The sequence below is a fragment of the Merops nubicus genome, unplaced genomic scaffold (genome assembly GCF_000691845.1).
Source record: "Merops nubicus isolate BGI_N331 unplaced genomic scaffold, ASM69184v1 scaffold1281, whole genome shotgun sequence".
Lineage (NCBI taxonomy): Eukaryota > Metazoa > Chordata > Aves > Coraciiformes > Meropidae > Merops > Merops nubicus.
Window position 1 is genome coordinate 17,837 of NW_008590036.1, and position 25,585 is coordinate 43,421.

At 38.9% G+C, this 25,585-nt stretch overlaps 1 protein-coding gene across 1 annotated transcript; it reads left to right on the forward strand.

The window, feature by feature from the left end:
- Positions 1-2,329: 2,329 nt before the first annotated feature.
- CTNNAL1 (catenin (cadherin-associated protein), alpha-like 1) lies at positions 2,330-25,092 on the forward strand (the record flags this gene model as incomplete). Its single annotated transcript, XM_008949762.1, has 10 exons — positions 2,330-2,519; positions 9,114-9,301; positions 13,454-13,573; positions 15,090-15,179; positions 15,437-15,607; positions 16,568-16,768; positions 19,555-19,641; positions 23,159-23,317; positions 24,560-24,652; positions 24,942-25,092. Coding segments are annotated over 10 exons (1,450 nt in total), but the record flags the coding sequence as incomplete, so codon positions are not given.
- Between the last annotated feature and the right edge of the window lie 493 nt (positions 25,093-25,585).

Genomic DNA, 25,585 nt, shown 5'->3' on the forward strand with positions numbered 1-25,585 from the left:
GGGTTGTTAGATTGGCTGCTGTCAGGTACCTGATAGTTTAGTATACCTGAAGCATCTGCAATGCAAGGATTCAGGAGAGCTGCATAGTGCAGCTGTTTGTAATACCAATTTGCCACCAAACAAATTTCCACAGAAGTGAGGGTGATCATCTGTTTTGGGGAATGTCACTCCTCCTCCAGAATGAACCTGAAGTTGTTCAGATGCTTGGTTAGTTTACTCTTTCATAGGACTCTGTTTTCACTGTAGGATGGTATTTTCACTGGATGGACATCAAGTGTTCCTAGGCTTTGGGGCTGAGGTTTAGTGAACTGGAGGATGCTTACACGCATAGATTTGTTGTAGGAGCTGTAGAAAGTGGCCTTGCTTTAGGGTTTGTGGCTTAGCTACAGGTTGGAGAAACGCATTGTCTGCCCACTGTTTTCTTATGCATGCCATTTCTGTAGTGATACTTTATACCAGGGCAAAATACAAAATATTCCTCTGTTCCCATAGCAGTTCTTCAATAGCCTTTTTTGTGTTTTTCTCTTGTGCCAAGTGTGCTATCAGGTACTGATGTTTTCCATTGCAAAGAGTTTAATATTGCAAATGTGATTAAACAAGCCTCTGGCATTCAAAACCAGGCCCAGTAAAGTTTTAAAAACACCACTATTTTTTTTTCTTTTTTGCCCCAGAAATACCATTCAGTGATATCTGAAGGGTAAGCCTTGGGCATTGATCAAATTACAAAGCTGAACAGTTCCTACACTGCTGCTTGTTCTGCCCTTGGGCACAGTTTGAGCATTACAGGTACAGCTTCTATGGTGTGGTCCTGTCATAGGTTTGACTGGTATGAGAATGTATGAGTGAATGATAATTTATGGATTATTGAGGAAGGGACAAAGACATCTGTGGTTAAGCTGACACAGCTGAGGTGTTCACATACTGAAGTAATTCATGTAGTTCTGAGATTCTCTCAGCTGACATCTTGGAGCTCCTGGGGATGTGGCTTACAATGCAGTTCTGTGGGCATTTTAAACCACACTGCTGCTGAAAGGAACCCTTCTGCTCATCTGTCTCTCTCCCATCTACCTTTTTCCTTTTGTCACCAGAAGTATTCATACAGCTGCAGGGAACTGGGCTGGGCAACTGATTACAATGAAAACTAAAATTTAACAAACATCACTTTCTCCACAACTCGGGTTTAACACTCGCATCAGATAAATGCAGTGCAAAATGAGAGGGAGGGAAGGACAAGCAGGACTGTCTTTGTTGGCAACAGTGATGGCTTTTATAATGATTTAGGATACTTAAAACTACAGAGTTCCACTTCTATCCTGCACCTCACTAAAAAATGGTTGTCATACCAAAACTGTAAAGCTCCTATACTGCTTATAATGCACTTTGTAATTAGTTAATTCTGAGCAGCAGGATTGCACACTGTCTTGTTGATTTAATGCCTTGCTTGAGAAGCTATTTCTGCAAGCCTACCTTTCTCTCTGGGTGGGAGAAGGATCTCCGTTTCCTCATGTTTAGTATTTTGGGCAAGTCTTCAGTCTCCTGCAGCCTGTGTGCAGCCCATCTCTGGTCAGTGTGATCTGAGAAGGAATTCATAGCACAATGTAGTGCTGGGCAGAAAAGCTGATGCAGGATGTGGAGTTAAGAATGCCCTTACAAATTGTTTTACTGATAACTTGCACCTAAATGGCAACCTTTTTCTAAATTCTAGAAAACTCATGTAATTGGGGATGTTTAAGTTGTGAGTACAGAGGATGTTTTAGTGAGGAGTTGAATATTTCAGATTATTTCTAAAAGAGAAATAGTTCTTCTTTTAGTGTGAAGACTGTGCTACTGCCCATTCTTTCTTAAAGCCTGCCTAAATCAGTTGGGTAAAACACCACCTATAAAGGCTTAGTAAAAGAGCCAAAGCTCCCAAATCTAAGCTGATGGGTGTGTTTAGTTACCTGGCTGTACAGAAACTTCTTAAGACTTCCAGTGCTGGCAAACCCAAGACAATGTTGATGTGTCTACTATTGGAGTCCTCAATTTTTACTGTGTCTGTAGTGTGAAAGCCTGTTGGGCAGCTTATTTTAATACTGCAAATGGGATGGGGAAAAAAATCCTTCCGTTCATTTGAGATAGGAGATAAGCCAAGATTGCAGCAGATGAACAAACTTAATTATACTCCTTTTTTTCATTCAGTGAGAAGTTAAATGATAACTCATGACTCAACACTAAATTTTATTAGTGAAGTATGGTGAAAAACTGAGTTCAGTTCAAAACTTGCCTTTAGTATGAAAGTTAAAATGCCTTCTTGCATACAGTTGTAATAATTAACTCTTCTTGTTCACAGATAACTACTCTTATTAATCACAAGGATAAACCAAAGCGCTCAGACAAGACTCTGCAAGCAATTCAGCGAGTGGGCCAAGCAGTTAACGTAGCAGTTGGAAGATTTGTTACAGTAGGTGAAGCTATAGCCAATGAAAATCATGAATTGAAAGAGGAAATGAGTGTTGCCTGCATTGAGGCGAGGAGAGCAGGTATGTAGTTACTCATGACATTGTGCTTGTGCCATTTTTGATACGCTATTTTAATGTCAGGAATAATGCAAGAACTTTAATTGCTTAACTCTTCTGTTGGTTCATTTACGGCTTGATCTGTTACATGATTTTCTCACTTAAATTGCTGTTATCTTACGAACGGGGAATGGAATTGTGTGTTGGCTTTTATTTTTATAGGAGCTTTGGCCACAAGGAATTACCCGACTGCTCTGTTTTATGATGTTGTTACAGACAAAGAGCAGGGTATTGAGAATACAACTTTAGAGTTTATTGCTCTCAAGCTAAAACAGGGGAGTATTTAAAATAATTTGAGTGTTATGCTATTGAGGTCACTGCATTCTAAATCTGAATGTATGACTGAAGGTCAGTGTCAACCCATATTTCATCAGGACTCAGTAAGATGACTCACATCAGTCATCTGATGATTCCCCTCAGCAGAATGAAAATCATATCGTATTTGCCTTTTTGCTGGATTTGACTTTTGTACAAACTTGCTGTGTTTATGGATTGCATGTGAAATATGGATAATTGATCAATTTGCCTGCTGTCACCCTCCTCCCCCCAGGAGCCTCTGTCTAGGTCAATAGTGGGTTACATTCTCTGGTACTGTAAGAGAATGTCAATGTCATGCTATAAAACTGTTTTCTTAGGTGCTAAGTACTATTCTTTGCACAATATTTCAGGGGCTTTTCTAGTAAATGCATGTTCTTGTATCTGCAGTGCAGCCTTTAAGAAGATGACATCTAGACGAACATTCCTTTTGTTTTTAGTGGTGGTGGTGGTGGGGTTGTTTTTTCTTTCAAATACCTTCAGATCATGGGAAATTCTACTTGAATCTTTTCCTCTTTAAGGGGAGGTAGTGGTACCTACTGGTGTAACAGACTTTCTGCTTACTGCAGCTTCAGGGAGAAAATCTTGATGTTCCAGATGTGGAGCCAAATAGATGAACCTTCAACACTAACATCCTGATAGCTGCAGAATGGAGTAGTACTCTAGCCCAAGATATGAGTTATAGAATAGTTAGAATAGTTTAGGTTGGGAAAGACCTTAAAGATTGTTGACTCCAACCATTAGCATTAATCTTCCAAGTCCACTGCTAAACCATGTCCCTAAGCACCATATCTACGCAACTTTTAAACCTGCCCAGGGATGGCAATACAACCACTTCCTTGGGCAGCCTGTTCCAATGCTTGGTAACGCTTTCAGTGAAGAAATTTTTCCTAATATCCAACCTAAACCTTCCCTGGTGCACTTCCTCTTGTCATCTCACTTATTACTTGTGAGAAGAGACCAGCACCCACCTTTCTACAACCTCTTTTCAGGTAGTTGTAGAAAGTGATAAGGTCTCCCCTGAGCCTCCTTTTCTTCAGACTAAACAGCCCCAGTTCCCTCAGTTGTTCCTTGTAAGGCTTGTTCTTCACCAGTTTCATTGCTATTCGCTGGACCAGCTCCAGAACCTCAATGTCTTGTAGTGAGATGCCCAAAACCGAACACAGTACTCAAGGTGTAGCCTCACCAGTGCCAAGTACAAGGGGAATATCACTTGCCTTACTGTACTTGATAGGTTAAGTTAAACAGCAGACTGACGTGTGGGTAGATGTTTGGTTTTTATCTTTTAACTAATCTCAGAAACTTGCCTTTTGCTGTCCTAGCTGGTATATTTCTTGCTGAGTCACTGTGCTGGCCTCAAATTTTGGGTATGCAGGTCATTAAGATTTTTGTGATGGAAAAAAAAAGAGCTTATGAATTGGGCACAGTACTGTAAGAAATCCTCTGAAAAACCCTCAACAATGAGTTGCAATGTCTAGAAACATGCTGGTAATGAATGATTTTTTTTGTGATTAGAAAGACTATTCCAGATAAACTTCAGACTGAAAACTCATAGTTGCTCCAGTAAATTTGGCTGCAAACAGAAATGTCCTAATTTGAAAGCATTCCATTTGTCATGTGAAGCATGTGTTTTCTCTTCAGAGACCCAAGTAAAATGCTGACAAGACAGAATTGCCAAAGGTTGTCGGTAATCTCAGCTGCTAGAAGAGCAGTACAGTTTGACTTGATGGTTATGCTGTGGCCAAGTGCTTTTTCTCCCTATCAGTGTATCCAGGAGGAGCTCAGAGTCTAAAAACAGCCTGCAGTATTTTCTCACCAAACAATTAGACTTCATAACATTGTATGTTTTATTTCCTGGTAGGCAGTAATGGGCCTCAGTCTAGAGGAGAGAGGATGCAGACTGTGTACTTTTCTGTCAAGCCTCCCATTTACCATGGCATGGATCAGTTACTTTCTCTGAGCTATCTGTTTTAAGTTCTAACTGAAGAATTACATGGGAAATGCAGTATGTCAAACATGTTTGCTGCTGGATTTTTATTGTCAGGGCTTTCTGTTCCAGTATGTTCTCTGTGGACTTTTAAGTGTTGGACAATGTAAGACAGTCCTTTGTGCAGACAATTTCTTATGGATAACTGTGCTCTGAATTCAGTCTGTGAATGCAGTTGCTCAGGTGCCATTTTGAACATCTTTGGTGTTGCCAAGCAAGCCAATGAAATCTGTCCAACTACAGCCAAGAATATTGACTTGTATAAAAGAATCCCATGTTCTGATGGCGTGGGCAGCAGAAAGCCCTTGCTGTTCAGGGCAAGAGGATGTTGTAGAGCTATTCATGCTTCTTTTTAGCTGATAAATTAGATTGTGCCTCAGTAATTAAAGGGATGCCTTGTTAGGTGTAGAAGATAGGCCTTAACACTAAAGGACTTGGAACACTGAGTGTCTCAGTTGCTGAGAAGTAGGGAGCCTTTAAATCAATTGCATATCCTGCAGGGTCTTTGAAGGATGACAGATGTTGTACCAGTCTCTTGTGAAGGGTATAATCAGTGATGTGAAGTGTTTCACACTTGTGACTATTTCCTTGTAATAAACCTTGTAATTTTGTTGACTCAAAATAGAATCATAAAACACTGCAGAGGGCTATGTAGCAGGTTTTGCCTAACGTTAGTCTTGCTCTGTGACAGTGTAATGGAAATAGGGTGGAATGTAACTCAAAGAAACACATTTTTTAGATGCCCATATGAGAATTTTTTTTCCTGTTCTATTTTTTTTTTCCCCAAAACCTAGGAAAGACTGATTAACTCAAAAGAGAAAACATGTCAAGAATGAGGTAGTATCATCACGTTTTCAGTATTCTCTACTAGTTGACTACATAACCCGAAAGGAAGATGTGGAGTAAAATGGAAGCAATAAGTAGCTGTCTCCTATTGTTGTCTTGTCTTTTAGTACAGAGAAGGACTAAATCAAGAAGGTTGCAACCCAACAATTTAAAATGGATAAATAAAATCACAGAATAACTTAGGTTGAAAGGGACATTTAACACCAAGATTGGAGACTACAGTTTCTTGTACACCTCTTACAGTGTTTGACCAGTGGCAAAAGTGTTTTCTGATATCTTGTCTGTTGCTTTTTGTCCTATTTCCATGCACCTCTGGGACTAGTCTCTCTCTGTCTTTTCCATATCTGCCCATTAGGTAGTTGCAGACTGCAGTAAACTATGCAACTGGGTTTCTTCTTGGGATGGAGCAAACCCACTTCCTTCAACCTCTCCCCTTATGTCACAGGCTCCACCGTGTCAGTGTTTTCCCTGGTACTGGGGAGCCAAGAACTGGACATGGTACTCCATATACTTGTGGTACTCCAAGGGGAGAAGAATTTCTGCAGCCTGATGGTTACACCTCTCCTAACAACCCTGCATGCAACTGGCCACCATTGCTGACTCCTGGTCAGCTCTTTGTCCACCAGGACCCCCACGTCTTTCCCCACAGAGGTTCTCTGTAGGCAGCTGATCCCAGCCTGTGCTGTTGCGTGGTGTTATCCTGGCCCAGATGCAGGATTTGGTATTTTTGCCTTTGCTGAACTTGACAAACACCCGGTCAAATCATCTTCCCAGCCTGCCCCTCTCTCTAGCACCTCTGTCCTCCGGGGTATCAGACGCTGCCCCAGTCTGATATTGTTCACACACTTGCTCAGTGTGCTGGCCCATCATCCAGGGAACAGTTTTGATGGGTTGTATCGGTCCCTGAGGGACACTGCTGGTAACTGACTGCCCGTTAGACTTTGTACTGCTTAACACCCTCTCCAAGCCTAACAGTCAGGTCCATTTTCTACCCACCTTATTGTTCACTTACCCAGGCCATATCTCATAATGTAGTTATAAGGAGATCATGTCAGAGACCTTGCTAAGGTTGAGATAGACAGCATCCATTACTTCCTTTTTCTAGAAATGGTGTCATTTCATCATAGAAGGCACTCAGGTCAGTAAGGGACTATTCACCCTTGCAGATTTGTGCTGGCTCTTCTGAATTGCTTTTTTCCTGCTTCATGTGGTAATGGCTTCCAAGGTGATTTTAATAATATTCCTGGAGACTGAATGAGGCTGACTAGCCCATAATTGCTGGGTATTTTTCTTCTTACCCTTGAAGATGGGTGTGACAGTTGCCTTTCTATCGCTGGAAACCTGTCCCAATTGTCACAATCTTTCAGATGACAGCAGAATTGGAGTGACCCTGAACTGCTCCTTTGACACCCTCAGATGTGTCCCGTGGACTTGTGTGTGCCCAGTTGGCTTAGTCCCTAAGTTAGTCTTTTTACCCTAACAGGTCTTGTTCCTCCCAGGGTACCATTCCTGTTCCTGTAGTTTCAGATTTGCAGGCAGAGAAGGAAGCCTTTGTTCTCAGGTTTCTGGGGCTGTCTGGAGCTTTTGACAGGCAGATGTTGCAGCTCTTTCTATGTTCTCTGATCACTCTTTGTATGACTAGATGCTTTGCCTGTGACTTGATAATTCATCTTCAAAAAGGTGAATCCCACAGCATAAGAAATGGGATAATGATACTGATTACCAAAACCACTTTACATCTCTTTTAATTGTTCTCTGTCACGTATTTTGAGGCCAAAGGAGGAGATTTGGGTAAATCTGCTGTCAAAGTTGAAAAATTCCAAGTAGAGACTGGCCTGAACTGAACTGAATTTGACTGTGAAGAAGGCAATGGTCAGTCTGTTTTGCTATTAAATGTTCTCCTTCTCTGACTGGTGACTTGTCCTACAGCTTCACTGCTAGTATATCTCGCTGCCCTCACTGTTCAGATAGTAGCTGTACTTCTATAATTCTTCCTGCTTCTATTCATTTTCAGGCCCTTCAGCTTTGGAACTCACCATTTCAGAGTGTACTCTATCGTATTTACATACTTATACTAGAGAGACCCTCTAATTTTTTTGCAGCACGGCTTTTATCACCTAGGCTGCTCCTAGCAAAAGTACTTGAAGATCCTTGCCATAGCTGCAGTACCTATTCAGGCAATGTGGGAGCTCAGGGTATTTCAATTGTCAGAGAAATCTCTACATAAACACTATGGAGCGTGGAGCTCTGTGGTTTGAAGGACTGTCAAACTTTCCTTGTTTCCCTAGTGTTTGTGTGTGGTATTTTTGGAACAATAATACACCCTCAGGCTCTTCACGTGGGACCTCTGGCTTTATCAGGTATTTGGAGTATCTTCTCTGCTTAGATGACTTACCTTAGTTGAGGTTTCAAAGATCAGTCTTAGGGGGCTCAATCAAACGTCCTAGATTGTACCTTCAGGGGTGACCTGCGGGTGAGTTGTGGGCTGATCATCTTGTCTGGCACACCAACAAGAAGCATGTCTCAGAGCTCGCCTGAGCCCAGTCTCCCCACAGTCCTTCTGTGGCTGTGGAATAGGAAACTGCTCTGTGCCTCTTCTCTGTTGCACTGTTACCTAGGGTGCTCCAGACAATTTAATTGTACAGGGGCCTGTGATTTTTGTCAGACAAGGAGATCCTTTTGCTGCACTGGGTTGTAGAATTTTTAACCACTGGAAAAATGAAAGGAGTCAAATAGTCCTATTTAACTATTATCATCTTAAGTGCTAGTTGAATAAAAAGACATGAACTTAAAGTTAGTGCTTATTTGCCTTTTTTTGTCTCCTGTATCTGACAACACGCTTCTTTGGTGGCTTTCCTTGGAACATAAAATGCAGTCATCTCACTATATTGCTTCAGTCCTGTAAGTTAAAAAGTTAGTTTGGAGTCTCTTTATTCTTCATGCCTGAAGACTTCTACAGGAATAGGAAATCCATAAATTAGGGAATGCTGTCTGAAATTTGGAAGGTAGAGGGCAGTTTGTACTTCTTCCTTCCTTGCTGCATCCCACTCCTTTAGCAAGTTGATGCTGTAAATGTCGACACTGATTTGACTTCTGCTATTAAAACTAGAAAAACATCTCCCATGAATGTTTTCTTCCTCCACACTCCTCAACTCCACCCCCTCCACCTCAAATATCTGTGGATTACTGTGAGAAAACCAGTGTATGTTACAGATGGAAGAATGAGACTGCACTGAATAATAGTCCAAATTAAATATGGAGAAGGTGCCACCCACAGTCAGTAGGAGGAAGTGAAATGAACTAAGAATTGGTTCTGAAACTCTTATCCCTCAAAGCAAAAGTAAGCGTGCTTAATGGCTCAGCATCTTTTTTTGTAAGTATGAAATGTTAATTATTTGTTTTCCCTCTAGGTGAAACGATTGCACAGCTCACAGACGTGGCAAGCTTGGACCATCCAGAATCTGATAGCCACATAACAATCTTCACAGACAAAACGGGTGTGGTAAAAGCTGCAAGACTGTTGCTTTCTTCTGTCACAAAGGTGCTGGTGTTAGCAGACAGAATTGTTATTAAGCAAATTATAACTTCCAGAAACAAGGTATTTGTAGCTTCTTTCTTTGTTTTATTTAACTGATACCTGTAGTCAGTGCTGAAGTGGTATTTTCATTCTATTTCTAGGGGAAGTGCAAAACAAAATGATTGTCTTGCAAGCGGTCACCTGTCAGATATCTGAAGGGGAATGGCTGTAAATCAGAGGAATAAAATAATTTTCAGTGACTTTCTACATTTTATGTGACCTGTATTCCTCTATTGACTTAGTATGCTGGCAAAGAGGCTGTGTTGCTGCTTATTTAAGTTTGCTGCAGTGGAAATTGTGTCGCTCAGTAAAATGGCCAATAAAACTTCTATTTGCTAAGGACAGGAAGTTTGCACTGTCAGGATCAAGACAAGGAGAGCATTATGAATGTGTCCGAGGCAAAAAAAGCTGTGAGGAGTGCTGATAAAAGTCTGTGTTAGTGAAGTGAGGTTTACAGAATAATTGTGTTTTGTGCAGTTTAACTTATGCCTTGAAACTTAGCTTGAAACTACTTTGTTGATTTAAATAATGCATGAAGGCCCATTTAACCTCAACTTCATATACTGCACTGTCTTGCCTGTGAGATATTGTTGCTCTTTTTTCCCTCCCTGTATGTGCTAAAACAAAAATAGAAAAACCTCATGTTTGAAGAATGAGAGCCTGATAGGGCCTGTTTTTTTTCCATTAATTTTTAACTCATAATTGAGAGCAGAACCCTTCCTTTCTTCTTTTGGCTGCTCATGCTACCACTCTTTCTTTGTCCAAGTTTGCTTTCCAGACATCCTGGTCTCTACTTTTCAGCTTCTAGATCCAGGACACTAAGTCGAATCCAGGATTCAAAACCTACAATAATGCTGACTGCAGTGTGGCTTTAGACTTAGCAGGACTGATTCTCTGTCTTTCTGGTCTTTTCTCCTCCAGTGGCTGGTGAAGGTAGCAGCAGTTTTGCCAGTATTCATTTGCTGAAGTTACTAGCAGCTTTTTTCTCTTCTTGTGCTGGAGACCAGAATGTTGCATTTAGTACATTTCTCTGCCTTTTGTGAGTTTTTATTCTACCATCTGCAACCATACAGTGATCTGACTTAATTTACCTTTCCAGAAGTGGCTGGTGTTAACACAGATCTAGGCTACAGAGAAGCTGTGTGAATCCTTGTAGCATGAAGGGCTGAGGGATGTATCCATTCAGCAGCAGGGCATGGTTTACAGCAGTCCTCAACAGATACAAAACTACTGTCAACTATACAGTGATATGACTATAGTAAGCATAGGAGCAAGATTTAATTTTGAAGATATTTTAAGTGAAGTCTCATATTCCAGAGTACCTGTGTCTGATTGCCATAGTCATCCTAGTCTTTGTGCTCTTCTGGGTTTTGCTGTATTCTCCTTCCTGTGCATAGTCTACGTGTGTTTGAGAATGTCTGCTTCTGTTTATGGTATCAGCAGAGCAATTCACGTCTCTTAAGACCAAATCATACAAGTGATGGTGTTTTATACAGGCATACCTGATACTGAAGTACACTCCTGAGAAGTGTCAGATGCTGGTATGATGGGTGGCAAAGCAGTTCCTCCTATAAGAAATACTGTGGTAAAGGAACGAGGTGCTCGGACCTAAGAAGTGCACACAAATACTCGGAGACAGTGTAGTGTAATGTGGGGGAGAGGATGGAAAGACAGGACAGGACCATCAGTACTGCCAACTGGAGCAGATGCTGGCTTTTTGGAGTGGGTCACTGTTGCAGAAGATCTCAGCTGCGTTTCCAGCTTGAAGACTGGATGCTCAATGTTAAACCTTTAGGGCCAGGTTTTTCCTGCTTCTTTCTGAGCACCGTGGTTTTCATTGTTTTCATCATCTTCCCTATATGAAGCAAGAGTAGTTAAGTCAACCAAGGGCCAAAGACAGAAAAACAGGTTAGTGGTTGGACATCCAATTTCATAGACTGATAAAATGATTGAGTTCTTTTTGAACAGTGATCTGCTCCAAAACCCAAGCTCTGGTTGATGATCCCAGTGAGCCTGTTTCTGCAGCCTCTGTCCCACATGTACCATCCCTGCATTCTTAGATTGTGTGCATTTCTTAAGTCCCTGCCACATCTTTCCTACCTTAAAAATTAGTTTCACTGTCCATAGACTTAGTGACTGCTTCAGTGAGCTTACAGTCTGGCTCCACTTACTGTCCTCAGCCAGGTCAGGAGTGCCAGAACAGTGAACAGGCAAGTTAAGTGAAAATCTGAAGTGATGGCAGTTGTAGACTGAAAGGCAACGTGCATAGTGCAGCAGTAGCTGTGTAATATCAGGTTCTAATTCCAATATTAATAGGCATATAAAGCCTTTTTTGATGCCTATTTTTAACCTTGTAGTTGAAAATGTACATTTTAATTAATATCTGTATGATTCCTGTTGAAAATTTAAAATTAAAAAAGACATCACAGGTATTTTGCATTTTAACAGCTTCTTTATCAAGCTCTAGACAAATTTAGAGCTGTCTGTGTGGTTTCTGCCTGTATGCAGTCTGTTGGGATGTCAGCTCTGCCTGGCGTGTCTAGCATCGTTAGCTGCGCTGGAAACGCACGAGCGTTCACTGCAATTTTTATTTGACAAGAGATCTGTCATGACAGACACACTTATGCAAGGGTGACTGTAGAAGAGCTGCTGGCAACCAAGATCATATTCATGAAGTACTGTACTGGCTTAAACCAAGAATGTTTGAGCATAATAACTATTACATTTTTATCCATTTTTAGAAAAGAAAGTTGGACCTTGTATGTTTTCCCTTTTCCCCACAATTAGTTTTTCACGTTCTTGCTTTCCCAGTCATGTCATTCTGTTTCTTCCACTCTTGTACTTCTGTTTTCACATCTTCATCTTTGTGCAGCTTCCTTCCCAGCCCTTTATACCACAGCCTTACTCATGAATCAACACCTGAATAACAAAAGTTCCTGTTTGGGCAGCTGTTGTGGAACTGGCCTGATGACATAAGATGCTCAGACAGCTGGTGATAAAGCAGTCAGTTCCACAGCACTCACAGGATTTAGTAGAACATTTGCTTTACATAAATTGTGACTTTGGGCATGAGTAGCCCTATTTATTACAGAAGAGCAGGTGCTTCTAGGAGGGCTTGCCAGGGACAACCTACCCCTCCCTTGCAACCCAGGCAAACCCTCCTAGGAGCACTTGTTCCCATAACCAGGTACATAGACTGCTTTTTCAGTTGGGATGAGAAGATACTTCTGGCATAGGAAAAGAAAAAATAAACTGAAGTTTCTCCTTTTCAAGTACAATTTGATAAATTCTCATGTGGTGTCTTATATCCAGTCTGAAACACAATAATGAATTGCTTTGACTTTCTTCCCTTCTGAAGATGTTCAGTGTATTTGAAAGACCACTTTGGGATTAGCAGCTCTACCTCTAACCTGACAAACCCTAATGTTTATTCTCTGGTATATACCATGTTGTAGTGACTGCAGCAGGATAGCTTCAGTAATATTCAGCAAAAATTATCATATAGCTTATAAGTTTTAAAAGGTGCTGATTTTGCATTCCTTTACGTATATTGAGTAAGAGCTTGATACAACTTGGGTTCATTTAGCTCTTTGTTTTATATAAAGCTAATAAAAATCTTTAGAGTTTGAGTAAATTGTTATAGAAAGTACAAAACTATATCTATCAATTCACTTCTAACTTTTCTGTTTTCATTTGTGAAATGCTGTTCGGTTTTTGGTTTTGTTTTAATGCCATTTAAACACCTGCCTGGCTGTGCAACAGTGGTTTTAATCTTTGTAAGTTATGTATCTGAAATTGAACTTTGAAATTGAGAGTTACAGCATAGGGATATAATCTATAGATCAATTTTAAGTATTTATGTTTATAAATTTAATATGACAGTAACATTTTTCCTAAATCTGGAAACTGAATCCTGTAATACTTTTACTTTTGATACTGGGAAGAGTGATGAAAATGTTTTTTGAGGCTTGATAATAAACTACTCATTTTGAATGAAGCCTGATTGTTAATTTAGACTTGATTTCCAGCTGTTATTAATGCTTAAATAGTGACAAAGTATATAAATTGCAAGCAGCATGATTTAGAAGTGTCTGCAAATATTATTACTGGTTTAATAATAACATTTTCTGCTTATACCCTTGATCATCTACAGTATTTTTCCCAATCTTGCAGGTTCTTGCAACAATGGAACAACTAGAAAAAGTCAGTAGTTTCCAGGAGTTTGTACAAATATTCAGCCAGTTTGGAAATGAAATGGTAGAGTTTGCCCATTTAACTGGCGATCGACAAAACGTAAGTATTAATAAAAAAATGAGACATGTTGTAAGGTGTGAATTTCATCTGGTTCTCTGGAAGATTTGGGTTCTTCTGGGATAATTACAGCAAAACAACTGCTAGTGTCCTATCTCTAGCTTACTCTCCTTGCTCCACCTAAAGGCCATCTTTTGATTTTAAAGTTCAGCCTGAGAAATAGCACTGTGTTGGTTTGATCTGCATATCTTCCAGAATCCTGGATTCATGTTATTTCATAACCCCTTTGGTTTCAATCACTGTCTTTCGGCTCTAACTTTTCTGACATGTTTCTCTGGTAGAGAGTTTGGCAGTTGTTACAGAAAACATCTGATGCTGGCACATAGTGAAGGGATTTGAAAGCCAAGTAATTATTTTAGAGAACTCCAAAAATGAAATCTTCATATCCTAATAAAGCATTTCCTTGGGTGGGTTGGTTTGTTTGTGTTTTTTTTGTTTGCTTGTTTTTGTTTTAACTACAGAATATTTTTCTAGGTTTATGTCAAAACCTTCTTGTTTGAGTAATGTTTTTTTACTTCTCTCATGCAGCTACTCTTTCAAAGCCTTTTATTCATGCAAGAAGCTTTTTGCTGCTACTTCCGTGTAGCTAAAAGGTTTGCTGAGGCTTAAGACATGTGCAGTGAGCTCTAGTTGCTTCCCCATGGCAAATCCTCCATTCAGAACTAAACCAGGGTCTAGTACAGGTATAGAGTCCTTAATACCCAGCAAAATTCAAAACTTATTTTGTAGAAACAGTTGGTCAATCTCATGTATCTGCTTTTATTGTTGATGTGTTCTGAGTCTGCTAAGTACATGTTTTACTTGGTTGTAGCTTTTTAAGTTCTTTGTTTTGTTAGACCCTCTTACATGCTGAGGGATTTGTGTATTGCCCTCTTTCTTCCCTCCCACTTCCATCCCAAATTGGACTCTTAATTTCTTGCCTTTTGATGAAAATTTCTGGGAATATAGTTTGATTTTTGCAGGTATACCCCTCTAACTAGATATTCTTGAGAAGTTTCTGTACTCAGTGCCTTTCGAGGGAGGAATTGCTCTTTTAGCTTATTAAAAATGTCTTTATTACTGGTATGTAGTAAGTAGTAGACAGAATATTTTACATTTCTTTCACTGCAGTACAATAAAAGCTGGTGCTTTCTGTTTCTTTTAGAGAAAATATTTTTTTAGTCAGCCATTCTTTTCTCCTCATTTTTGTTTTATGAATAATGCTGTATGATAAAGGTAGCAAAATTAGTGACAGTTTTCATGACACGCTCTGTATCTCTGAGATCTTCCTTCTTTGAAATCTGAATTTAATAGAGCCAAGAATAAATGCATAAATTAAAATCTGTCTGAAAAGCCAGCTCTAGATCATGAGTTAAGCTGAAAATAGCAGTTGTCAGACATAAAGAAGCTTTCTCACAGCCAATACATCTTCAAGAGAGTTTCCTCTTTCCATTCTCACAAGCAGCTAACATGTTAGATACTGTGCAGTATTCAGGTCATTTTTTCTTTTTGTGTTTAGGATTTGAAGGATGAGAAGAAAAAGGCTAGAATGGCAGCATCTAGGGCTGTTCTTGAGAAGTGCACCATGATGCTTCTAACTGCTTCAAAGGTGAGTGAGTGTAACTTGGATAAAGCAAAGACTATGGCAGCTGGCAGGATAGATGACTCTGCTTTCCCAGCCCCACTGCAAACTGCGTGCTAAAGAAGATGTAAGAGTAAGAAACGTGAATTGTGCTTAACACAAGAGCAGTTTAATAGAATTTATCATACCCTAACGTGCTTTTTAGACTTGCCTTAGCAGGAAGTGTTCATTTTACTATACTCTGTGTATTCTTTTGTAACACTTGCTTTGCTTTCTTTGAAAAGACTTGTCTGAGGCATCCAGACTGTGAATCTGCTCGTATAAACAAAGATGGAGTTTTTCATCGGATGAGATTGGCTTTGGAACAGGTAATAGAAATTGTAACTGACTCTAGACCAAATGGAGAAAATGAAATGGCCCCCATCAGCATATATTCTGGCATCAAAGAATTCAAGGTAAGAGTAGAAATAAAATTGCTTTCTACAGATTACTAAATTGCCTCAAAACTAGATTTTTTTTTTTTTTTTTTTTAATTCCAAATGGTGGAGCTGTATCCCTTCATCATGTTAGCTTAAATAACGGTCCTAAAATGTTAGAGAATCTGACAAGAGCTGATTATAATTACATTGTCATTGCCAGAATACACCTTCTGATACCTTGCCATCTCCCCCAGAATCAGGCTGCATTCACAACTCTGTTTTGTGGAGGTGATGCCTTGGCACTGAATAAACTAAAGTATCAGGGTACCAGTAAGAACTTCATTGAAATAAGTGATGAAGGAGTCTTGCTTTGTAATTGGTAGAACTTTTATAACTGGACACAAGTATTCATCCAAACATTTAAAAAATCAGGCTGTCATTCAAAGGAAATGTGATGAATTGAAATAGTGTCTTGTAGCTCTGTTGATTTTTCCTTAGGCTTTTCTAAATGTCATACTTGGTTAAGAATAGTTAATGAATAAACATGTCTTCTCAAAGTGACAAGACTCCAAAGAAATATTTCCATTATTTGCAAACGCTGCTTCCCTGCTCTAGAATTCAGGTGAAATTTTTGTAAAGGGCCTCAAAGTATTCAATTTGCTACATGTAAATTTCTAGAAAAATACTCAAAATAGATTATATGAATGTTGAAAGGTCAAAGACAGCAGTGGAACAGTAATGTGTTTTCTGTTACTTCTGATAATTGCCCACTAATTTGCTGATGGTATTATATTTAAAAAAAAAAAATAAAATCACAGTCCCTAAACAGGAGTTCTGGATATAAGCAAGTTGTTGGATTACTTTGAAAATGAGTGAATAATTTAAAAAAAAAAAAAAGCACTGAGGAGAAAAGTGAAATGATCCATCTGCTTTCTGCATTTGTCACAACTGTATAAGCACATACATTCTCAAGAAACTAATATGCTTGTTTTTCAGAATAAGGTGGAGGGTCTTCGTGAGAATCTTTATTTTCTTTCAAAAGAGACCCTGTCGACAATGCTGGAAGTTATCCTGGAACACACAGAGGACTTCACAGACTCTGCCTATACCAGTCACGAGCATAGAGAACACATTTTGGAGCTGTCTAAACAGGCTAAAATGGAGCTAGAGCAGCTGGTTTCAGTGTGGATGCAAGCTGTAAGAGCTTTTTAGCAAAGTAAATCTTTTCACCTCTACTTTGGAAATAACTTTTTAACACAGTGTTTCTTCTGGTCGAAGTAGAGAGAACTGTGGGTCTTCCTCCTAGTGAGAGCTGATCAAGGAAGCCAGAGTTTGTGCTTCTGTCCCCTCCTCCCACCCGTTGCCCCCTGCCGCAGTGGTATCGTTTCATTGATTCTCTCATGGCTAAATTAGGCTAGTGGTGTTGGTAGACTGGTTTTAATGAAGGTGTAAGTGGAAATGAGAAAGCAGATGGAAGTATCATTGTGCAGACATAAACAGCTAGGTCTGTTGGTTGAGTAGTTCAGAAACTGCAGCTCTCTTGATCCCACAGCAGTGACCACAGTTTGTTTCTTGTTTTCAACAGAATATTTGAAACAGTTAAACTATCCAAAAAGAAAACACTCTAAAAAATTGACTCTTTTTTTTTATTCTTGTGTAGAGAGGAGAAAGAGAAAAGAAGCATTAAGACTTGCAGGCAATTTTTGTTTATCCTTTTTACAAGATTTAAATGATGGTAGTTCTTCTTGGAGAAGCAGCACATTAAGCTGCCGTCTGTCATTTGTCTTACATTTGTCTTCCGTGTTCCTTGAAGGTAATAGAAGATAGGTGCAAAAGGGGGAGGAAAAGCGGAAATGGAAAATGCAGTCCCTGTTTCTGGTGCTGGCTTGCTTTCAGTCTTGTTCCTGGGCAAATGTACAGCACAATGTTATCAACACTCTGAGATCTGGCAGATGAGTACTAGTATATCATACTTACTTAAATGAGTATAGTACTTAGGATTTTTGTTCTTTTCCTCCTCTTGGAATCAGATGCTGCAATCAGGTCTTCTTAATGCAACAGTGCAGTTTGAAGGGCACATCAATCTTAGTGGTACAATGGACTGTCATTATTACAAAAAAGACGTATAGAATATTAGCTGCATAGAATCCCATCATTATAGGAAAGTAAAACTGTGTGTAGGTGTTCAGCCTTGGTAGGCAGCTGTGTAAGCGCTGCTCAGCAAAAGCTAACACATCCTGGTGTTATCAGTGCTCTTTTTATCCCAAAGCTTTTGAAACAGCTCCCTTCTAGGTACAACAAAGAAAATTCATTCTGTCCCAGCCAAAACTAGTACACTTGGGTATTTCTAAGCTCTGTTACTGGTGGAAAACGATCACCTCTAAATAATTTATATGCTACATTTCACGTGATATAAATGAGAGCCTAGTACAAGACTATGCATATATATGATCCATGAAAGTACTTAGGTGTACCTGTGTGTTTATGCATTAAGTATTTTCATTAATAAATAACCCAGCCTAGCTGTGACTGGAGATGCATTAAGCAGGTAAAACAGCATCAGCTCACTGAGGTGGCTTTTTAGTTTCAGCTCTGCAGCTTCATCAGAGGGTGAATATTTCTGCTGAGCTTAATGTAATTCAAGCAGGATTCCTGATTAAAAAAAACAAAGTGGATACATGAACTGGGGGATATGTAGAGATATCTTGGAGTGCCCAATTATTTCCTTTCCCACTCACCATACTTCCATTTAGCAAGCAGAGTGACCGAGTCTGAGTCTTCAGTGAAAAGTGTATCTGAAAAGAGAAAACCTTGTGACCTAGGTCAAATCTAAATTCCACTGACATCACTGATCTACTCTTTTTTTGTATTATTGTATGTTAATGCAAACAACCTGGAGCAAAACAGATAATCTAATGCTGTTGATTTGAATTTTAAGTGCTTCTGAAATCTTTCCTGTGTATGTTTGAGCTTATAAGTTCACAGGCTGCTGTCCTGCTTTAGGTTTTCCTGGAACTAAATTTTGGTTACACAGTTCTTTCACAGGAGGAGCAAAAATGTGCACATTAATAAGTAAAATAAAAAAAAAAAAAGACATGCTACTGAGTGTAAAACATGCTCCTTGTGTTAAAAGTGATTTTGTGATGTTACACTTCTACACAAGTTACTTTAAAAGAAAGCATTAAATTTGAGGGACAGATGGATTTGAGAAAATGGTAATATTGACTTGAGTGGGGTTTTTTTCCCTTTAAATAAAATGGAAGGTGTGCATGTCTATACCTACATATATATTTTGTGTGTGTTTATGTTAATTTAAACTCTGAGGTGTTAACGGTCCCACTTAGGATAATTGTCTCCAGAATATTTTCGGGGAGAATACAAAATCACCACTATTTAATTTTTTTTCCCCATTGTATGTCTCTTAACATTTGGGTTGTTCCATAGATCGGTGCTATTTGCAGAAGTGGGAGTTCTATTTTGAACAACAAAATGTTGTAAATTACTGTACTCATTTAAATTAGACAATGATCTAAAGTCTTACAAGGATGTTATAAGTAACCTTTTTGTAGTTCAGTATAGAACATTTGGTATAACATTTTAGGTACCACTTTATTGTAATAGAGTCTTTATATTTAAAAAAAAAAAATTAAAATGCCTTAAACTGTTGCTCTACTTTAGGATGTTTAGATAGGAGATTTTTTCGGAAGTTGCAAAGTTTTTTACTAAAAAAAAAAAATCTTGGTGAAGTTTAGAAACAAATTCCTGTTGAACAGAAACAGTCACTATTTTTAAATTTCATTTGGTGATAGATGTGTCTGTAAAAGAATTTTTCAAGTAGAATATACACAGGATGTGCCAATGAAAACATATGTAGAAAGAAAAGTCTGCCTCCTAAAGTATCTTGAAGTAATGACACGGTGTGAAGGTGGGATTTGCTGGTTTTTTTGGGTAACGTTTTGTTGGTTGCTTTCTTTGGCATGTAGCAAAACCAGAAGACAAAGGATCTCATGGAAGACTTGGAAGTAGCCATTTTAAAAACATGCCAGTGCATGAATGAACTTAAAAGAGAGGTAAGTCTAGTTTAAGCAAGTACGAGCTGAATAAAAGCTTGAACTTCTTACTTCTTGTATGTGAAGTAGTAAAATAGGTTCCTGTACCCCAAAAGGCTAGTGTCTAGTTACAGGCAAGAGCAACTAAATCAGGATTACATCAAGGAGCTAGTAGGTGGTTATCTTCTGTGCCCTTTCTTAGACCTGATTAGAAATCTGGTGGATAAATCAGCTCATTGCTAACTCTGACAGCAATGAAAAAAAGAGGCGTGTTCAGAAAGAAGTACATAGTCATTATTTTAAATGTGAAGGCTAAACGTTCTTTGGGGATGCATGTATCACAGTTCTAAATACTTTTTATTGTAGTGTGTGCCTAAATAAATATTTGTTGCTTGTTTGTACATAACCTGCACTATTGATTTTTATAGACAGAGCCTTTTATACGTGTTTCTAGGCAGTTGGGAGCTGTGTATGTGCCCGTTGTAAATCCTTCTTCTCCTAACTGCAGGGTGTTGGGCTAGGGGGTGGCTGCCTCGTTTGGTAGGGGGGTGCCCTGCACTTGCTGATCCTCTTCTCCCCCTCTGGTAACGGGTAACACTGCTGTCTTGTCCTTTCCACAGGCAGAGACAAATATTGAAGTACTCATTTCTGGCAGCTTATGAAATATTTGCAAAGTATTCAGCTATCTTTTCAACCGCTTCATATTATTGTTCCTTTAAACAGATGGAGAAATGAATACTAAGGGCAGTGAAGTTTTCCATACTAGGCTACTGAGCAGAGCAGAGGTCTTTTGGAAGTACAGTGAACTTCCTTAGACGGAGCTCTCAGCTGCTCCAGCTGGAAACCCCCGACTGCTCAAACAAATCATGCTGCATATTTCTTAATAGAAACAAAATTAGAAACTTTATATTCTAGATTATAATTCCTGCAGCTGTGCTGAAGATTTGAACAATACTTTGAATCCCATTTCAGTTGCAGTTAAGTGCTTTGTCCTTGTACTTGTCGGGCAGTGTGTTGGGCTCCAGAAGATGGAAGTTACATAATTTGTGCACTTTTCTTAACTTTTTTTCTTGGGTCACCATTATGTAGGAGATAAGTAGCAGGGCTTCTCCCGAGTGACATTCAGCTGCTTTAACCATAAGATCATCTGTTTGTAGTAACACCACTCCCATGTGCTGAAGGAGGAGGAAGGGTTCCCAGTCAAAATAGTATGTGCCTATGTAGTGGCATAGATCATAGAGTGAAAGGTGGTTTGAATATAGTATGTAGAAGAGATCAGTATCTTGTATTTTCTTGCAGCTCTAGAAATGTGAATCCTACTATATTGTCCTGCCCATAGGTTTCAGTTGATGAAAATGCCATGCAACAAAGACTACGCCTTTACCACACTTGATTTAAAGAATTCGGTCAGGTGACAATAATGGAAAATTACCTTCTGTAAATCAGCTAGCAGAGGTGGCATAAAATACAAAACAATAGGTTACCTGTGCCCTGTGATATTAAAAGCAATGCTGGTGAAAATGTAGCATGCTGTTGTAGAAATTGTGGAGCAGACTGAGAGGGTATGGATTTCTAAACTGACAAGTCCCAAGTTCTGTATGACTTGCTTTAGATGACCTGTAGAATATGACAGTTTGCTTATTAAGAGGTTTTTTAAAATGCACATGCTACTCATAGAAGAAAATTTAGGGTGTTATGTAATTTTCCTTATTCTCTGTGTAGTGATTGGCTTGACCCCAGAGTAGCCATGTTTCTGTATGTGGCTGGGGGCTGTCCTGTCAGCCTCACTTCAGGGGCTGCAGCCTATCAGTCAGCAATCAGGATCTCTATTGGTGAAATTTAAGTAATGTCACTCTCACATGTTTTTGAGAGCCTGGGTGGCTGAGAACACGAGGCAGCCTTGTTAAAAAGTAGTTCTTTCCAATCTCTCTCACTTTATGGAAGAAATGAAAGGTATTTGAGATTCCTCAGGATGATTTTCTCGCTAATGATCAGAGGTGTTGTTAAGTAAATTCCTTTTTTAGGTCAGGACTAAAAGAATCTCTAGTGAAAAGATAATCTCTATGTAGCCTATATATAAATGAGAATTGCTAGTTCCTGTTCTTACCATTGCAAGCCTTATAGTTATCCTTTCTTCAGAGCTGACTTCATTTCTGAGATTAGTGGTTTGTGCTAACTTTTAATGTCATGTGAGCAACACTATATAAATAGTTTATAACTGGCTGTCATAGCTTTTTTTTTTTTTTTTTTTTTCCTTCCTAAGAAGCAGTCACTTCAGGTTTTGAGGCAGGAATTCAGGTTTCTTGTGTGAAATTGAGAGAAAGACAAAACAAGACCAACAAAACCCAAGCAAACAAAAGAAACAAATTTAAAAACAAGCAAACAAGCAACAAACCACCAAAGAAACCCACCAAACCCAAACTTAATTCTGGACTGCACAAGATGTGCTGCCAGGGGAAGGGAGTGAAAAAAGTTAGAATCCAGTGGAATTGGGGGGAAAAACAAACACACAAAAAAACCCAAACCAACCATCATTCTATCGAACATTCTCTTCTATGCAGAGTCAAGGCCCACTGGTGTCACAATTTCAAGTTCATTGCATTCATAAGAACTTGAAAAATAACTTCCTTCTTGAACAGCCAAGTTTGTTGTATATTCAGTGCAGTCCAGCAAAGTGAGTCTAGTATTACAAGGCTCCTAACAGTCTTGTGAGTGCAAGAATGCTCTGCTATCTCTAAAGAGGTTGCTATTTTGGTTTTACCTATGATTTTGCCTATGATAGGGCTGATTACAGGGCATAGGTAAACCTACTGTGACTAGTCACTAGAGCTAGCAGCAGCTGTCACTGTGTAGCTGTTTTTGAACAGTCCTTCACAGCAGTTTCCACAGGTCCATTGGTCTGCAAGTGTCTGATCTTAAAAAAATTTGAGGCTTCTCCAAGACCTACCTCTGGCTTCAGTCTCCTTGCATAAAAAATGCTTTTTACTTTTCTAAGGCTGTGTCACAAGCTGATTATATTGAAGCTTTTCTTTGCATCACTGAGAATTCAATTTATTTGTAGGAATAATTAATAATTATAAAATAATTATTTTCTTATATAAACTTAGCTGCTGTGTGGCTTCAGTTTGATACACATAGTTTAATGTGTATTCTTTGTGAGAAGTAGGGTGGCCATTGTGCCATGCTGTTGCTCAACTTAGGGCCCCACAAATTCATGCACCTGTTTTTTTCCCAGCTGTAATGTTATCAGAAAGCAGCAGTGTGATAACTTCATGTCCTCATTTTACCCAGCTGCTCTTTTGTTTCTCTTTGTTTCTGGGGTTTTTTTTTTGGGTGGTAAAGTGGATTTTATCTTTGTGCTTTGTGTACTAACTGAAGAATTAAAGCCCCAGTTAACATGCAGGCTATATATGAGCTTTTATGGCAGTAAATTTTTGCTTCTTGGAAAAATCCCTCTGTCTCTTAAGTTTATTTGACTTGTTACTAGATGAATTTTTTTAACTTCTAAGGTTTATCTCTCCTTTTAATGCTACTAAAGGTCCACAGTGCAGCAACGTCTTTGGCAGCAGATCTGCTAAAATACCATACGGATCACATGGTTCTCAAAGCATTAAAAATCACAGGAGTCGAAGGAAATCTTGAAGCTGTAGCAGAATATACTTGCAAGCTATCAGAGCAGAAAGAACAACTTGTTGAGGTGAGTTCAGGATTATTCTCATTTTGTAAGGCACTTAGAAAATGAGGGACTGGATTTGTACTAATCTATTCTTTAAGAAGGCTTTGGTCTGTGTTTCTGTAATTTTTATTTAATTTTATTTTCCTAGTGCACTGTTGAATTTTCTGTTCTTGGTACCCGAGCCAGAGGTGTCCCTGTGGCATACGGTCCTTGTAGAAGGGCTACATTACTATATTTGTACCCAATTCTCCTCCTGGATCTAGGCTCAATCTGAGTGGATGTATTTGGGCTAAAATAGTCTTAAAAAATGTTTATAGGCCCAAGTAGAGATTATAGCCTTTTCCTTTCAAGCAGTAGCTGTCCAGCAACAGCTGAACCCAAAGATTTTTTTTTCTTTTTTTTAAGAATACAGGAATGTAAGGTTAGCTTTCTTAGTGCAGTGAATTCATTGGCTTGAGGATTCATCCCAGGAGTATGAATATGCAGAAGTAACACCCTTGAACTTCTGGGACTAGCAAATCAATGCTGAGGATTTTTAATTTCAGCTTTAATGTCCTCTTTTCTGTGACTAATTAGTGTTCCAGTGAGACACTTGAGATTTTATTTTTACTTCAGGCATAACCATGAGGTTAAATGGTGCTTGTATGTGAGGCCTTACTCTATTTCTGATGGTGGACAGTGCAGTTTAGTTTCATATGTGCTGGCTCTGTCTTGCAAGTTCTTCTTTTGATCTGAAAACTTCAATGTTCCTTCTCAGCCCAAAGTTCACTCTTAATCTTAAAAGAAAAAAGAAATAACTACATTTTGCTTACTGTGAAGGGGAACAGTATTTCTTCCGTAAATTAATTTGATGCTGATTTGCTCAGAGATAATTTAGTCCCCTGGATGATGAAAGCCTACATTTTCCACGTGGTTGCTAATTGCTGAGTAAGCCTGCTTTGGTGAAGTCATTTATACTCCAATTTTTCCAAGTTCTTACATGTCTGATTACTTGCAGGTTTAGTCAGTCATAAATATGTGAAATTTTTGTTTTTTTAGAGACTTTTCTTAGTGATTTTCCTACACATTCCAAGTGAGGATTTCACCCTGTTTTTATTGTAAATGCTCTCTGAGAAATATCCAGCTGTGTGGTCTGAAAAGTTTCTGAAAAACCTATGAATAAATTTGTGTCTGTGTATTTATGCATGTGCATCTCTTCTCACTACTAATGAAAGTATAATTTTCTACCATTCTTTTCTTTTCCAATTTATAAAAAATACTTAGATGTGTCGCTTGTTGAGGCACGTGTCTGGAACTGAGCCCCTTGAGATTACTTGCATACATGCAGAAGATACCTTTCAGGTCACTGGCCCACAGGTATGCTTATCTTTTATCTGGCCATTTCTACTGGACATAAATACTTGAATGAACTATTTTGGAGACCTAATGTTGAACTGTTCTGAACAGTTCTTAAGAGCTACACTGTAATATTGGGTAGTAGCTAAAAAAAATGCATGCACGAGGAAGCCTGTAAATGTCAAATGTATACACAACAAAGACATAGTAGCAGCAGTTTAGTTTTGTGTTGTACCTGTGAAGGCATTTGTGAATTCATGTGCAACACTACGTGCTAGGACTTCAACAGCAAATATTTTGTTCTGTCCAGATAATTTCTGCTGCAGAAACACTGGCTTTACATCCATCTAGCAAGATTGCAAAAGAAAATCTGGAGGTGTTCTGTGAGGCCTGGGAGTCTCAACTGAGTGACATGTCTATGTTGTTGAGAGAAATCAATGATGTGTTTGAAGGCAGAAGAGGTAAGGATGCTATGTACAAATAGAAAAGAAATGTAGTTTTCAAAACACATAGTCTTAAGAATTTTAAGTGTGGCTTAGGAAATTCTGTTTTCTTATGAGTGCAATAAACAGTGTGTAGTGGTGTGGAATTTAGGTGGCAATACACAAATATATTTGTTTTGTATAGATATTGAACTAGGCTGCTTATTGGATTTTTTCAAAGAAAAATGGCCCAAAACGTAAAGGCCTGATTTGTGTAAAATTTGGTGTTTCACTTTCTGAACTGTGAGTAGTTCCAGCAAAATCAGATGGAACTGCTCAAAGAATACAAAAGTATTTGACACAGCTTTTTGCTAGCAGTGTCTAGATATTAGGGGTGTCAGGCTTTTGTCCCACCTTTTAGTCTGTCTGGGACATATCAGTTCATGACAATCAAGATGTAAGTTGAATTGTGTGACGTGGTTACTTATTTCCTGTATTTCTGGATAAAATACATACATATATATATATATAT